The sequence below is a fragment of the Jaculus jaculus genome, chromosome 3 (assembly GCF_020740685.1).
Source record: "Jaculus jaculus isolate mJacJac1 chromosome 3, mJacJac1.mat.Y.cur, whole genome shotgun sequence".
Classification (NCBI taxonomy): Eukaryota; Metazoa; Chordata; class Mammalia; order Rodentia; family Dipodidae; genus Jaculus; species Jaculus jaculus.
The window spans coordinates 33,024,224-33,039,317 of record NC_059104.1 but is presented as its reverse complement, the minus strand read 5'-3'; the positions used below and the strand labels follow the sequence as shown (position 1 = coordinate 33,039,317).

At 39.8% G+C, this 15,094-nt stretch overlaps 1 protein-coding gene across 2 annotated transcripts in view; it reads right to left on the bottom strand.

Annotated features, from left to right (window-relative positions):
• Mycbp2 (MYC binding protein 2) overlaps positions 1-15,094 on the bottom strand; it is a 263,847-nt gene that overhangs the window by 223,142 nt on the left and 25,611 nt on the right. For both annotated transcript variants that reach the window (XM_045144931.1, XM_004651034.2), the window contains exon 2: positions 4,228-4,303. In XM_045144931.1, coding sequence (XP_045000866.1) covers positions 4,228-4,303 — 76 coding nt within the window. The remainder of the gene's footprint in view (positions 1-4,227; positions 4,304-15,094) is intronic.

The following is a 15,094-nucleotide window of genomic DNA, read 5'->3' as shown; positions in this document are numbered from 1 at the left end:
GACTGACTGTTGGACAATGGTTGAGAATTTAGGCATTTGTGTTTGTTTCTTCTTTTTTTTATATTAATGAATGATTTTTTTGTGATAAAACATCTAGAGCAATGGATGGACCATGACTCCTTGTCAGATTGCTTTATACAAGTGTGAAGACTGACATACACTTAAATTTCACTTACAATGGCTGGATGTGTGCAGAGTAGGTCTAAGTGACCACACCCACAAAATGTCTCAGTCGGGACTAGGAGATGGCTTAGTGGTTAAGGCGTTTGCCTTCAAAGCCAAAAGACCCAGGTTCAATTCCCCAGACAGGACCCATGCTAGCCAGATGCACAAGGGGATGCATGTATCTGGAATTTGTTTGCAGTAGCTGGAGGCCCTGGAGCATCCATTTTCTCTCTCTCTCTCTCCCTCTCGCTCTCTCTCTCTTTCTCTGTCAAATAAATAAGTATAAAAATATTTTTTTTTTCACTATGTAGTCTCAGGTTGGCCTCAAACTCACGGTGATCCTCCTACCTCTGCCTCCCAAGTGCTGGGATTAAAGGCATGTGCCACCACACCCAGCATAAAATATTTTTTTAAAGTCTCAGTCTCTAAGATTACCTGGGCAGATACTCCTAAAGTTTCCCTAAAGTTCACTGCCAAAGCAAAAGTACATCCTGTGGGTACAGACAAGGAAGAACAAGGAAGCTTGCATTCTGACTCTGTAGAGGCCATGAGGACTTCCTTTATTCTGATTCTTGTTCTGTATCATTGCATGGTCTCACTCATTTGTGGCTCCTAACCTGGATCAGCTCAAGATGCTGACATACCTAATAGGCACCTCAAGAACCAGACAAGGGGGTCAGTGGGACTAGAGGGGTGGGCAAAGGTGTGGGGGACACAAAACTAGACGCAAATGGAACTGGTACCATAAAAATCCTATATCCAGAAAGACAGATTAAAAGGTTGAACCTTCATCTGGTCCTTAGAGTGAATACCTTAATCAAAGGGATCTGGACAGGGTACAATAAAGAGTATCCTTAATTTTCTCCTGTTTCTCCCTCCCTCCTTCCCTTCTTCCCTCCTTCCCTACCCCCCACCTTTGCTTTCTCTCTCTCTTCATCTTTTATATTACCTATTTTTTTCATCCTTCTTTTCCCTTGGCGCTGGCCTGTAACTCCCAGTACCAGGACGCAGTTAACATCCACAATTAGCTGCTGATCAGAGACCTACAGGGTTTCTCAAAAGAGGACAGACTTCTGTCAGAGCACTTGATTACCCACCAAAAGTTAGTGGTAAATCCCTACTGCCAAAGATACCATATGCTGTTGGTATGAAACATGGAAAGACCTGGCAGGAATTTGGAAGACAGACAGTCCCAGACAGTTAGCTCATCTAGTGCCAGAGGTACTACATGAATGACTAGGAAGAAATGGCCAACATCTGTCCAAGCAACTCGTGGTCTAAGATGCTAGCAAACAACCTGACACGATGCTCACACAAGTGCTATAGTGGCACACGGCCATGGTGGGTAACCAACTGCTCTTGAATTGGCTAACTGGTCCATTCAGCAGAAAAGAACCCATAACGGGAACTAGAAAACAAGTCAGAACCATATCCAAATAATGAGTTCCCACTCCAATATCAAGCTCCCACCAATCCTAGGCTACAAGAGGGCCTATACCTATTAAATTCCCTCTAAACTTACAATGGTTATACCATTTATCCAGTGCTGAATTCACTCTCTGTTGGAGAATCTGCTTCTCTTTTTCAGACGGACACAGAACCTTTGGAGAGAATCAGCCCATCATACCTCACCTCTTTTCCCAGAAGCTACTCTTGGTTGGTTGATTTCTACCAGCCATATGAACCTGACTGCAACAGTAAAGTTGTACCAAGGAGTAGGATTGCTGCTGGACACCTCACTGTGTGGTTTTGGCCTTTTGGAGCTGATTTTTCAAGAGGAATGTGGAAGGATTTGAAACCTTGGCCTAAAAGATGCCTTGCAGTGCTATAAGTACAGCTTGATGGACTATTCTGGTCAGAGTTGAAAGACCTTAATGCAATAAGAACTATGGACTGTGAGGTTTGGCTAATGAGTGTGAGAAAGAGCTTTGCTTAGACTGGGCTCGAGGCAGTTTGTATGAAAAGCATGCTGTTATGCCCATGTCCTGAGAATTTGTGCAGGGTTGTTTTGTCATGAAATGAAATGGTGTGAGCAGAGGAATATGCACAGAAAAAAAAAAAAAATCTTTGGGTGAACTGCTGCCCGTACAGCTGCAATTGAGAGATTACAATGTTTGAGATTGGGCCAGCTGACCTGCACTGGGGCAACAGGAAGACGTAGACTCTTTTGAAGGGGCCTGATTGCTCAAGGAGAGTCCTGTTCTTCAAAGACTGCTTTATTACCTCCTGGATTAACAAACTGGTACCCTACCTGGTATTACAGAGTACAAGAAATACAGGAAAAAGAGGGACATTGAGTTTGCAACATGGTCTTGTGTTTTGGAAATGGCCATGGGCAATGTGAAGCAGGTTTGCTGGATGTCTGCCATGGAGACCCCATGGGGCCATGAGGATGAACTGTGAATTGCAGTGGAGACCCAGTGGAGATGCCGGGACCACAAGATGGCTGCCAAGGAGAGCTGCCAGCCCTGAATGAAGGTTTTCCAAGACTGTGAGTATTCTAGCTGGAGGGGTGGAAGTGGAACTCCAAAAACTTGTTGCTGGTTAGAGTCATTGGACTTGGGAGATTTGTCATTGACTAGAGTTGTTGAACTTGAAGCTACAGAGTTTGATGTTTGCCCTGTTTGTTTTAAATCTTGTATTGGCTGAATATTTCTTTGCTATGCCCAATGCTATCTTTTACAGTATGAATAGTTATTCTGTGCCATTATGCGTTTTGGGGGGATTTTTTGGTATTGTGGCTCAATCAAAAATCTTGGATTATGGGGTTTGATCATTAGGATTGATTAAAAACTATGGGGACTTTTAAAGTTGGACTGAATGCATTACATTTTACATTATAGATAGCTAACAGTTTATGGGGGCCACGGGCAGAATGTGGTGATTTGATTCAGGTGTCCCCATAAAGTTAGGTATTCTGAATGCTAGGTTCCCAGCTGATGGAGATTTGGGAATTAACACCTACTGGAGGGAGTGTATTGTTGGGGGCAGGCATATTGGTGTTACAGTCAGCTCCCTCTTGCTAGTGTTTGGCACAGTCTCCTGTTCCTGTTGTCACCTTACGTGGGCTAGGAGAGGATGTCGACCCTCTGCTCATGCCATCGTTTTTCCCTGCCATCATGGAGCTTCCCCTTGAGCCTGTAAGCCAAAATAAACCTCTTTTTTTTTCCCACAAGCAGCTCTTGGTTGCGTGATTTCTATCAGCAATGTAACCCTGACTGTAACAGATACATACAATAAATACATAACAAGGATATGATAAAATAAAGAATGGCCTCCGAAGTATCTATACCTTACTCCAGAACCAGAAAATACAATTCTTTTACATAGCAAAAGAAACTATGCAACTCTGAGTAAATTAAGATCTTATTTTTCCAACAGAGAAATTGTAATGGTCTGAGTGAGCCAATATAACCACAAAGTTAAAGCAAGGAACAGGCTAGTTGGATGGAGACCTAACAACAGAGAGGTACGGGAGGAGAAAACACAATCAATGGACAAGGTTCCATTCCAGAAACTTGGCTCTGGTCACTGCAAATGTTTGAGAAAATACTACCTAGACTTTATGGACAAGACTTCCTCATTAGGAGGAATAAGAGACCCTGATCTCTAAGGTCTCCCAGCTAACCTTTCTCCATTACCTCTTCTTTAACACAGCTACAAATCATCAAAAGAAGCTCAGAGCAGGACAACAAGAGTCTCTTGATCATCAAGAAAGGGTATAATGACTCAAACCCACGACCCAATGCACGAGCCAATTTTAAGGTTTCTAGCACAAATAGAATGAGAAAGGGAAAAGTGATGGATATGTTCCTGTAAAGAAATGAGCAGATAAAGGATAAATAAGAAGCAGTTTTCAATACCTAGACAGTAACTTTCAGAATAGTCAAAAAACATCTCAAGTAATGACAAAACTAAAAGCAGAACCAATAAGAGGCTTTCCTAAAATTTACAGCACAGGACAAAGTGGCTTGTTAATTATATTCATGGCTTTAAAAATCATTTTTAGTCGATTTCTGTGCAGAAATGTCTGTATTTCTTATGAGACACTAGTAACTTTACCTTGCTTCTTGTCTTCACTTTTGATTTGCTCTTCTGTTTTCTTTTCAATTTCTTCTTATTTAAAATTTTCTTATTCCTAAAAATTAAATGGAAAAAAATATAAATGATGATAGATATAAAAATGCTAAGATAAAATAGCTACTTAAAATAGCATTATACCAAAAATAAAAAAAAAAAGAATTAAAAAGCCGGGTGTGGTGGCGAATACCTTTATTCTCAGCACTAGGGAGGCAGAGGTAAGAGGATTGCCATGAGTTCGAGGCTACCCTGAGATTACATAATGAATTCTAGGTCAGCCTGGGCTAGAGTGAGAACCTACCTCAAAAAACCAAAACAAACAAACAAACAAAAAAAAACCCCAACATTATAGACCTAGGATATACATATAAAACAATGAATAAATATAAAAATTGAGGGGGCTTCCCGATAAGATGGTGGCATAGGAGCCATGCCAAATCAGCCTACTGAGGGATTTAAGCAAAACCACAGCAAAATACACTTTACTTCTGAAAAGTGGAGGTGTATAGGTTTTTATTAGCCACATTAGAGAAGCAGGAGAGACCAAGATCCACCAGAAAGGAGGAAAACGGCCAGAATCTCACTGAGGCACTTGTGGCCTCATCCACATACCCAACTGGCGCTGCCCACCAGGCACCAAGCTGCAGGAGCAGAGACCAAATGAGGGGATTTTCCAACCACATCTGCCTCAATGCAAAGTCAAGAAATCTGAAAGAGAGACAGCTGGACACAGGCAGGACCAGCTAAGCAGTTCCCATACAACTCCAGGCTTCCTACACTCTGCCATTCACCAACCATCAGAACCGCAAACCTCCAAAGAATGCATTCAGCCCTAGGAGGCAGAGCATCCAGGACAGCTGATCACACCTGATCCACAGCACAACACAGAGGGATGGAGGTGGGCACTCAGCATTGGTGATATTGGTAGCCACCCCAAAAGGTAACGAGGCTCACTGACATTTAAGCAGGTACATAGGCCTGTACTGGAAGTGCTAATTTTTCCATGTAAAGACAGATTATGGGTTACATATTCTGAATTGGCTTTACCATTCTCAATTAAGCTGTATTTAAAGGTTGACTATTGTTGCCTTTGATGATTTTTGATTTATGGGGCCTTTGTCTTTTTCTTCTGTTATTATTGGGGAAAGGGCTTGATTCAGATCCAGGCTGACCTGGAACCCAATTCAAAACAGAATTCTCAACCTCCCACCTGACAGGATTAAGGGTGTAGAGCCACACACACCTGTAGGGATTTTGGCTTCGTAAGGATACCTGTTTGTTTTAACCACACACTTGCTGTGGTTAAAAAGTATGCTGGTTTTTATTGAATGTGTATATTGTTCAATTGAAGTTTAGAATTTGCCAGTAAATTTTTCTACCCCACCTACTACAATACATGAATAGCAGGCAAACTCAATACCTAGGATTAGTTCTGTGGTTAGATTGGGGTACGAGAGCTACACTTGGCACCTTAAACTCATATCCTGAAGCTTTATAAAGTAGGATTTCTACATCTAAGAACACTGTAGATAAGTAAAAACCCAAGAATCAAATCAACTCAGGATGCAAAAGTCGCTACATTGTAATACAAGAAACACAAAGAGGACTTCCGGTTAAGATGGCGGCGTAGGTACCACGCCAAAGCAGCCTAGGGGGGAAAAAGACCAAAAAAACTCAGCATAATACACACTTTTACTAAAAAGTGAGGTGTATAGGAAATTGAGGCGGCAGCGGAGAAGTAGAAGAGTTATAGAGCATCCAGAGCCTGCACAGGCGGGAAAAGCGGCTCCGGCAGCTCGGCCAACCGCCGCAACCGCGGCGCAGCAGAAAGCCGCCAGACTCTCGGCTCGAGCCACAGGAAAAGCCAGGTGCGGGATTTTCCCCTCACACCGCGCTCTCCGCAACTCGGAAACGTGAGGGGAGAGCGGCAGCGAGCAGCGGAGGAGCAGACCACGAGGTAGAAGAACACGTGGAGCAGCGAGACAACCAGAGCAGCCGCGGCTCCCTCCCCTCCCCCACCTCCTGAGCCCAGCTCCAGCGAACACAGCAGCACAGCAGCGGCCCGGGACCCGGCCACGCCAACTTGGGCTGATAGCGGGACCCAGGCAGGAGCAGAGTTCGGCAGCAACTTCAGCGGATCCAGCACCAGTACCAGCAGCCCCAGCAGCAGCGGACCCAGGAGCGGCAGCGGCGGCAGATCCCGCAGCAGCGGCTTCGGGGGGAGCAACGGCGGTGGACACGGCAGCGGCAGCTTCAGCAGCGGTGGTGGCTCCGGTGGTGGCAGCTACGGCAGCAGCAGAGGCAGCGGCAGCGGCTCGGTTTGCACCGTAGGAAAAGCAAGTGCCCAGCTCCAGAAATCAGAACAGCAGCCCGACGACCCAGGCAGCAACTTGACTGAGACCAAAATCACCCAAGGTAACTGGGATTGCACCAGGGAAGGGTCTCACTTGGTCACAAGCTGACTTGGATCCCTCAACAGACCAGAAATCTAAACCTCTTTGTTGATAGAAGATCTGGTCATTATAATAACTACTCTTGCATACACACTCGGGGCTGTTTTTGATTGAATGTGTACAGTGTTTAGTTAAATTTTAGAATCTACCTGTATTTTATTCCACTCAGCCTGCTTGAATACTCCTATAGCAGGGAAACTCAACCCCTAAGAACATCTTTGTAGATACTCTGAGAGTCTTAAGAGCCACACCTAATACCTTAAGGTCCTACCCTGAAAATATATTACATCAAATCAATTGATACAGCTAAGAATACACAGCTAGCTAGGAAATCCAAGCATTAACTTAATCCAAGATGCAAAAATATATACATTATAACACAAGAAACACTAAAAAGCAAGATGATATAAATCCACCTAAAAGTATTAATGCATCAGAAATGTCCTCCAGTGAGAAAGAGTTAGAGGAAATGCCTGAGAAAGAGTTCAAAAGAATAATTATAAATATGTTCAAAGAGGTCAAAGAACACATGAAAACAATCAAAGAAGAAATCAAAGAGGAAATCAAAGGAATCAAAGAAGAGGCAGGACACCAATTTAATGAAATAAAGAAGGCAATACAAGACATAAATAGGGAAATAGAAATAATAAAGAAAAACCAGTCAGAATTACTAGCAATGAAGAACACAGTTAATGAAATAAAAAACTCTGTAGAAAATCTCACCAGTAGGATGGATGAGGGAAAGGACAGAATATCTAAGCTAGAAGACCAGGTGGCAGACCTAATGCAGTCCAACAAAGAGAAAGACAAACTTATAGAAAAGTATGAGTGGGAATTTCAAGATATTCGGGACACTATGAAAAGATCCAATATAAGAATTCAGGGCATAGTAGAAGGAGAAGAACTCCATTCCAGAGGCATAGTAGGCATCTTCAACAAAATCATAGAGGAAAATTTCCCCCAAATTGGGAAAAAGGTGCAAATACAGATACAGGAAGCCTTTAGAACCCCAGCCAGACAAAACCCAGAAAGAACCTCTCCTCGCCATATTATAATCAAACTTCCAAACACACACACCAAAGAAAAAATATTGAAAGCAGTTAGAGAGAAAAATCAAGTTACCTACAAAAGCAAGCCCATCAGGATTACAGCAGATTATTCAACACAAACTTTTAAAGCCAGAAGGGCTTGGAGTGATATATTCCAAGTTCTGAAAGATAACAACTGTCAACCAAGGTTACTTTATCCTGCAAAGTTATCCATTCAAATAGATGGAGAAATAAAGACATTCCATGACAAACGCAGGTTAAAGGAGTATTTGAAGACAAAACCAGCTCTACAGAAAATACTTGATAGAATCCTCCATGCTGAACAAAAGGAAAAGCACACATATAAGGAACCTAGAAAAAACAAGCTATACTCAAATACCAGTTAACAGAAGAGAGCACAGGTAGAACAAGTAACACACACACACACACACACAAATGGCAAACATATATACACACCTTTCAATAATATCTCTTAATATCAACGGTCTCAATGCCCCAACGAAAAGACATAGATTTGCAGACTGGGTTAAAAAGCAGGATCCTACAATTTGTTGTCTCCAAGAAACTCACCTTTCTACAAAGGATAGACATTATCTTAGGGTGAAAGGTTGGAAGACGGTGTTTCAAGCAAATGGGCCTAGAAAACAAGCAGGGGTTGCTATCCTAATATCAGACAGGGTGGACTTTAGTCCGACGTTAGTCAAAAAAGATAAGGAAGGTCACTTTATATTGATTAAGGGCACACTACAACAGGAGGACATTACAATCCTAAACATATGCACCTAACATGGGGGCTCCCAAATTCGTCAAACAAACACTATTAGAACTAAGGTCACAGATAACACCAAACACAGTGGTGGTGGGTGACTTTAACACCCCACTCTCATCAATTTGACAGGTCATCCAGGGAAAGAATAAACAGAGAGGCATCTGGACTAAATGAGGTCATAGAAGGAATGGACCTAACAGATATATACAGGACATTTCATCCAAAGGCTGCAGCATATACATTCTTTTCAGCAGCACATGGAACATTCTCTAAAATAGACCATATATTAGGACACAAAGCAAATCTTAACAAATTCAGGAAAATTGAAATAATTCCTTGCATTCTATCTGACCACAATGGAATTAAACTACAAATCAGTAGCAAGAAAGGCTATAGAGCATACACAAAATCATGGAAACTAAACAATACAACACTAAATGATGAGTGGGTCAATGAAGAAATCAAAAAGGAAATCAAAAATTTATAGAGTCAAATGATAATGAGAACGCAACATACCAAAATCTCTGGGACACAATGAAGGCAGTTCTAAGAGGTAAATTTATAGCCTTAAGTGCCTATATTAAGAAATTAGAAAGGTCGCAAGTAAACGACCTAATGCTTTGCCTTAAAGCCTTGGAAAAAGAAGAACAAGGCAAACCAAAAATCAGTAGACGGGAAGAAATAATAAAGATTAGGGCAGAAATTAATGAAATAGAAACAAAAAGAACAATCCAAAGAATTGATGAAACAAAGAGTTGGTTCTTTGAAAGGATAAACAAGATTGATAAACCCTTAGCAAATCTGACCAAAAGAAAGAGAGAAGAGACACAAATTAATAAAATCAGAGATGAACAAGGTAACATCACAACAGATTCCAGAGAAATTCAAAAAATCATAGGGACATACTATAAAAGCATATACTCCACAAAGTATGAAAATCTGAAAGAAATGGATGATTTCCTTGATCTATATGACCTACCTAAATTAAATCAAAATGAGATTAATCACTTAAATAGACCTATAACAAACATGGAGATCCGAACAGTTATCAATAATCTCCCAACTAAAAAAAGCCCAGGCCCAGATGGATTCACTGCTGAATTTTACCTGACTTTTAAGGAAGAGCTAACACCATTGCTTCTTAAGCTTTTCCAGGAAATAGAAAAAGAAGGAATTCTACCAAACTCCTTCTATGAGGCCAGCATCACCCTGATACCAAAACCAGGCAAAGATAGAACAAAAAAAGAAAATTACAGACCAATCTCCCTCATGAACATAGATGCAAAAATTCTCAACAAAATATTGGCAAACAGAATACAAGAGTATATCAAAAAGATCATTCACCCTGACCAAGTAGGCTTTATCCCAGAGATGCAGGGATGGTTCAACATACACAAATCTATAAATGTAATACATTATATAAACGGGTTGAAGGACAAAAATCACATGATCATCTCATTAGATGCATAGAAAGCATTTGACAAAATCCAACATCCCTTCATGATAAAAGTCCTACAGAGACTGGGAATAGAAGGAACATATCTCAATATAATAAAGGCTATTTATGACAAGCCTACAGCCAACATATTACTAAATGGGGAAAAACTGGAAGCTTTTCCACTAAAATCAGGAACAAGACAAGGGTGTCCACTCTCCCCACTTTTATTTAATATAGTTTTGGAAGTCTTAGCCATAGCAATAAGGCAAGAGACACACATAAAAGGGATACAAATTGGAAAGGAAGAAATCAAGTTATCATTATTTGCAGATGACATGATTCTATACATAAAGGACCCTAAAGAGTCTACTAGCAAGCTGTTAGAGCTGATCAAAACCTACAGCAATGTAGCAGGATACAAAATAAATACACAGAAATCAGTAGCCTTCATATATGCTAACAACAAACACACAGAGGATGAAATCAGAGAATCACTCCCGTTCACAATTGCATCCAAAAAAATAAAATACCTTGGAATAAACCTAACCAAGGAAGTAAAGAATCTATACAATGAGAACTTTAAAACACTCAAGCAAGAAATTGCAGAAGACACTAGAAAGTGGAGAAACATCGCTTGTTCCTGGATTGGAAGAATCAATATCGTGAAAATGGCAATCTTACCTAAAGCAATCTACACATTTAATGCGATCCCTATCAAAATTCCAAAGGCTTTCTTCATGGAAATAGAAAAAACAATCCAAAAATTCATTTGGAATCACAAAAAACCTCGAATATCTAAAATAATACTGAGCAACAAAAAAGAGGCTGGTGGTATCACCATACCTGATTTTACCCTATACTACAGAGCCATAGTAACAAAAACAGCATGGTACTGGCACAAAAACAGACATGTAGATCAGTGGAACAGAATAGAGGACCCAGATGTAAGCCCAAGTAGCTATAGCCACCTGATATTCGATAAAAATGCCCAAAATACTCATTGGAGAAGAGACAGCCTCTTCAGCAAATGGTGTTTTGAAAACTGGATAAATATCTGCAGAAGGATGAAAATAGATTCTTCTCTCTCGCCATGCACAAGAATTAAGTCCAAATGGATTAAAGACCTTAACATCAGACCGGAAACTTTGAAACTGCTAGAGGAAAAAGTAGGGGAAACCCTTCAACATATTGGTCTTGGCAAAGACTTTCTGAATACAACCCCAATTGCTCAGGCAATAAAACCACAGATTAACCACTGGGACCTAATGAAATTACAAAGATTTTGCACCGCAAAGGACACAGTGAAAAAAGCAAAGAGGCAACCTACAGAATGGGAAAAAATCTTCGCCAGCTATATATCTGATAGAGGATTAATATCTAGGATATACAAAGAACTCAAAAAGTTAAATAATAAGGAATCAAACAAGCCAATCAAAAAATGGGCTATGGAGCTAAATAGAGAGTTCTCAAAGGAAGAAATACGAATGGCATATAAGCATCTAAAAAAATGTTCTACGTCACTAGTCATCAGGGAAATGCAGATTAAAACTACATTGAGATTCCATCTCACTCCTGTCAGATTGGCCACCATCATGAAAACAAATGATCATAAATGTTGGCGGGGATGTGGAAAAAAAGGAACCCTTCTGCACTGCTGGTGGGAATGCAATCTGGTCCAGCCATTGTGGAAAACAGTGTGGAGGTTCCTAAAGCAGCTAGAGATTGATCTACCATATGACCCAGCTATAGCGCTCCTAGGCATATATCCAAAGGACTCATCTCATTTCCTTAGAAGTACATGCTCAACCATGTTTATTGCTGCTCAATTTATAATAGCTGGGAAATGGAACCAGCCTAGATGTCCCTCAACAGATGAGTGGATAATGAAGATGTGGTACATTTATACAATGGAGTTCTACTCAGCGGTAAAGAAAAATGAAGTTATGAAATTTGCAGAAAAATGGATGGACCTGGAAAGTATTATACTAAGTCAGGTAACCCAGGCCCAGAAAGCCAAGCGCCACATGTTCTCTCTCATATGTGGATCCTAGCTACAGATGACTGGGCTTCTGCGTGAGAATGAAAATACTTAGTAGCAGAGGCCAGTAAGTTGAAAAGGAGACATAAAGGGTGGAGAAAGGAAGGGAGGAGGATACTTAATAGGTTGATATTGTATATATGTAATTACAATGATTGTAATGGGGAGGTACTATAATGGAGAATGGAATTTCAAACGGGAAAGTGTGGGGGTGGGGAGGGAGGGAATTACCATGGGATATATTTTATAATCATGGAAAATGTTAATAAAAATTAAAAATAAATAAATAAATAAACTTTAAAAAAAAAGAAACACAAAGAATCAAGACAATACAACCCCATCAAAAATTAGAAATCCATCAGAAATAACCCCAATGAGACTGTCTTAGATGAAATGCCTGACAAAGATTTCAAAGAAATGATTTTTCTTATATTCAAAGAAAGCAAAGGAATTAAAGAAGAAAAATTTCTGAAAAAAGAAAAAACAAACAGAGGAAACCACTTAATGAAATAAGGAGATCATTATAACACATGAGTAAGGAAATAGAAATACTGAAGAAAAATCAGGCAGAAGTTATAGCAGTGAAAAAACATAGTCAGTCAAGTGAAAAACTCTGTGGAGAGTCTTACCAGTAGAATGAATGAAGGAGAGAACAAAATCTCTAAACTAGAAGACTAGGTGGCAGACCTAATACAGTCCAACAAAGAGAAAGACAAGCTAAAGGAAGGTATGAATGGGAATTTCAAGATATCCAGGACACTAAGAAAAGATCAAACATAAGAATAAAGGTACAATACCAGAAGAATTTCACTCCAAAGGCATAGCAGACATTTTCAACCAAATTATAGGAAGAAAAATTTCTCCAAACTTGGAAAATGCCAATGTAGATACAGGAAGCTTTTAGAACACCAAACACACAAAACCTGGAAATAACCTCTACACACTATGTTATAATTAAACTACTAAACACACAGACAAAAGAAAATATACTGAAAAGCAGATCACTCAACACAAACTTTAAAAACCAGAAGGGGTTGGAATGATGTATTCCAAGTTCTGAAAGATAACAACTGTCAACCAAGATTATTTGATCCTGCAAAGCTATCTATCCAAATTGATGGAGAAATAAGGACATTCCACAACAAAAACAGTCTAAAGGAATTTATGACAACTAAGCTATCTCTACAGAAAATCCTTCACACTGAAGAGAAAGCAAAACATGAGGAAATTAAAAAAAAAAATACACCATACTCAAATAACAGTTAAAACAAATGAGTAAATGGAAAACAAGAAGCACTAGGAACACCTTTGTAAGACCCTCATAATAAGAGAAAAAGACAATGACAACAAAATGAAAGAAACTAACAGAGAGAGGGGGAGGATAGGACGGAGAGCAGAGTTGTGAAAGGGAAAGTGGGGGAGGGGAGGGAAATATCATGGTTTATTGTAAGTATAGTTGTCAATAAAAAAATAAAAATAAATAATTTAAAAAAGAAAAACTGAAATCCACATAAACTTTCTTAAGTCAAACATCTAAGGTATGAAAGAAGTTTTAAAAAAGAAAACAACGTTTTCCCTGGGGGAGGGGGGGGGCTAGTAAGTGCAAGTCATATCCCTGATTTTCCCACTAGGTGATTAATCCTCCCCTAGTCACTGAACACTGAACACCTCACATTCATACCTTTGGCATATCCAGCAACTAGTTTTCAGCACCTAGAATTTAATATTAAGAAAAAGAAAGCCCCTAATATCTTTTTTTCTGTTCTGTCCCCTTTTCATTATTTTTCTTCTCCTGTTCTGCTTTTCAATTTTTCTTATCTGACAGTTTTTTTCTATCTTTTCACACTTTTTAGTAATTTTAATATTTATTTGCAAGGAGAGAGAGAGAGAGAGAGAGAGAGAGAATAGGCATTCTAGGATTTCCATCCACTGCAAACAAACTCCAAATGCATGCACCTATATGTGCATCTGGCTTTAAATGGGTACCAGAGAATAGAATCAGGGTTGTTAAGCTCCAGAAGCAAGGGTCTTAACCGCTGAGCTATCTCTCCAGGCCCCCTAATATCTTTGAGACCAGGAAATAAAAAGAGAAAAGAATAAGAGTGACAGTCTGAGAAAAAAAAGAGACAAGGCAAATATTTTATTTTAATTTCATGTCAACATTTTTTCTGTTTACCATGCTGAGAAGTATACTGCTATGTAGTAAAGGTGCAAAATTAACAAAACCACTCTTGCTTTGGAAGAGCTCAGAGGCTTGAATGGGAACCACAGTTTAATGATATAACAACAGAATGCCACTGCTGTATTAAAGACAAAAAGGAGCCTGCATGATGGGGTCCACTGCCTGTAACCCTAGCACTCATAGCCCCAGAAGGCCAAGGAAAGGGAATCAGAATTTTGAGACTATCCTGTGCTACATATTGACCTATCTGAAAGTAATAAATAAAAAAATAACCAATCAACCAACCCATAAAGGGGAGGGAAGAGAAGCTGAGGGAATGGAAAATAAGGAGGAGATAATGATAATCCTGATGACGATCCTAGATGTTGAGGTCAAGTCCTAAAGAATTGGTAACAACTTTGGTTGAAACAGTGACGAAAGAAAAATGTTTTAAAATTAGGTCATTTGGAAGCAGGAAGGCTAGCCACTAAAACAGGGAAGTAAGGTTGAAAAGTTAACTTACTAAAGAGGAACTATGGTTCCATTTCAAGACACTAAAATGTAAATGAAGTGGACATGAACTATCAGCACATGAAAATGTGATCTTTGACACTTCCTAAGGCTTCACTCCTCCAACTTAAAGAATCACAAAATCTTGACAATTACATTTGATAACAGTTCTTGATTCTACCCACAGCATTCCACCGCTGCTACTATGTTAATAAGTACCATTAGTTCTTGCTTGCCACTGCCAAAGTTTCTTAACTCAATTCTGCATATTCCCGGTTCACCTACAATCCATTCTTCACATAAGAACTCAGGTCACCATTCTAAGACACTAATTTAAGTGGGCAATTCTCCCACTCAAAACATAGTATCGTCTCAATTCTCCTAAGATAAAGTCTAAACACACTGACATGAAAGATCCTCTTCCAATGTCT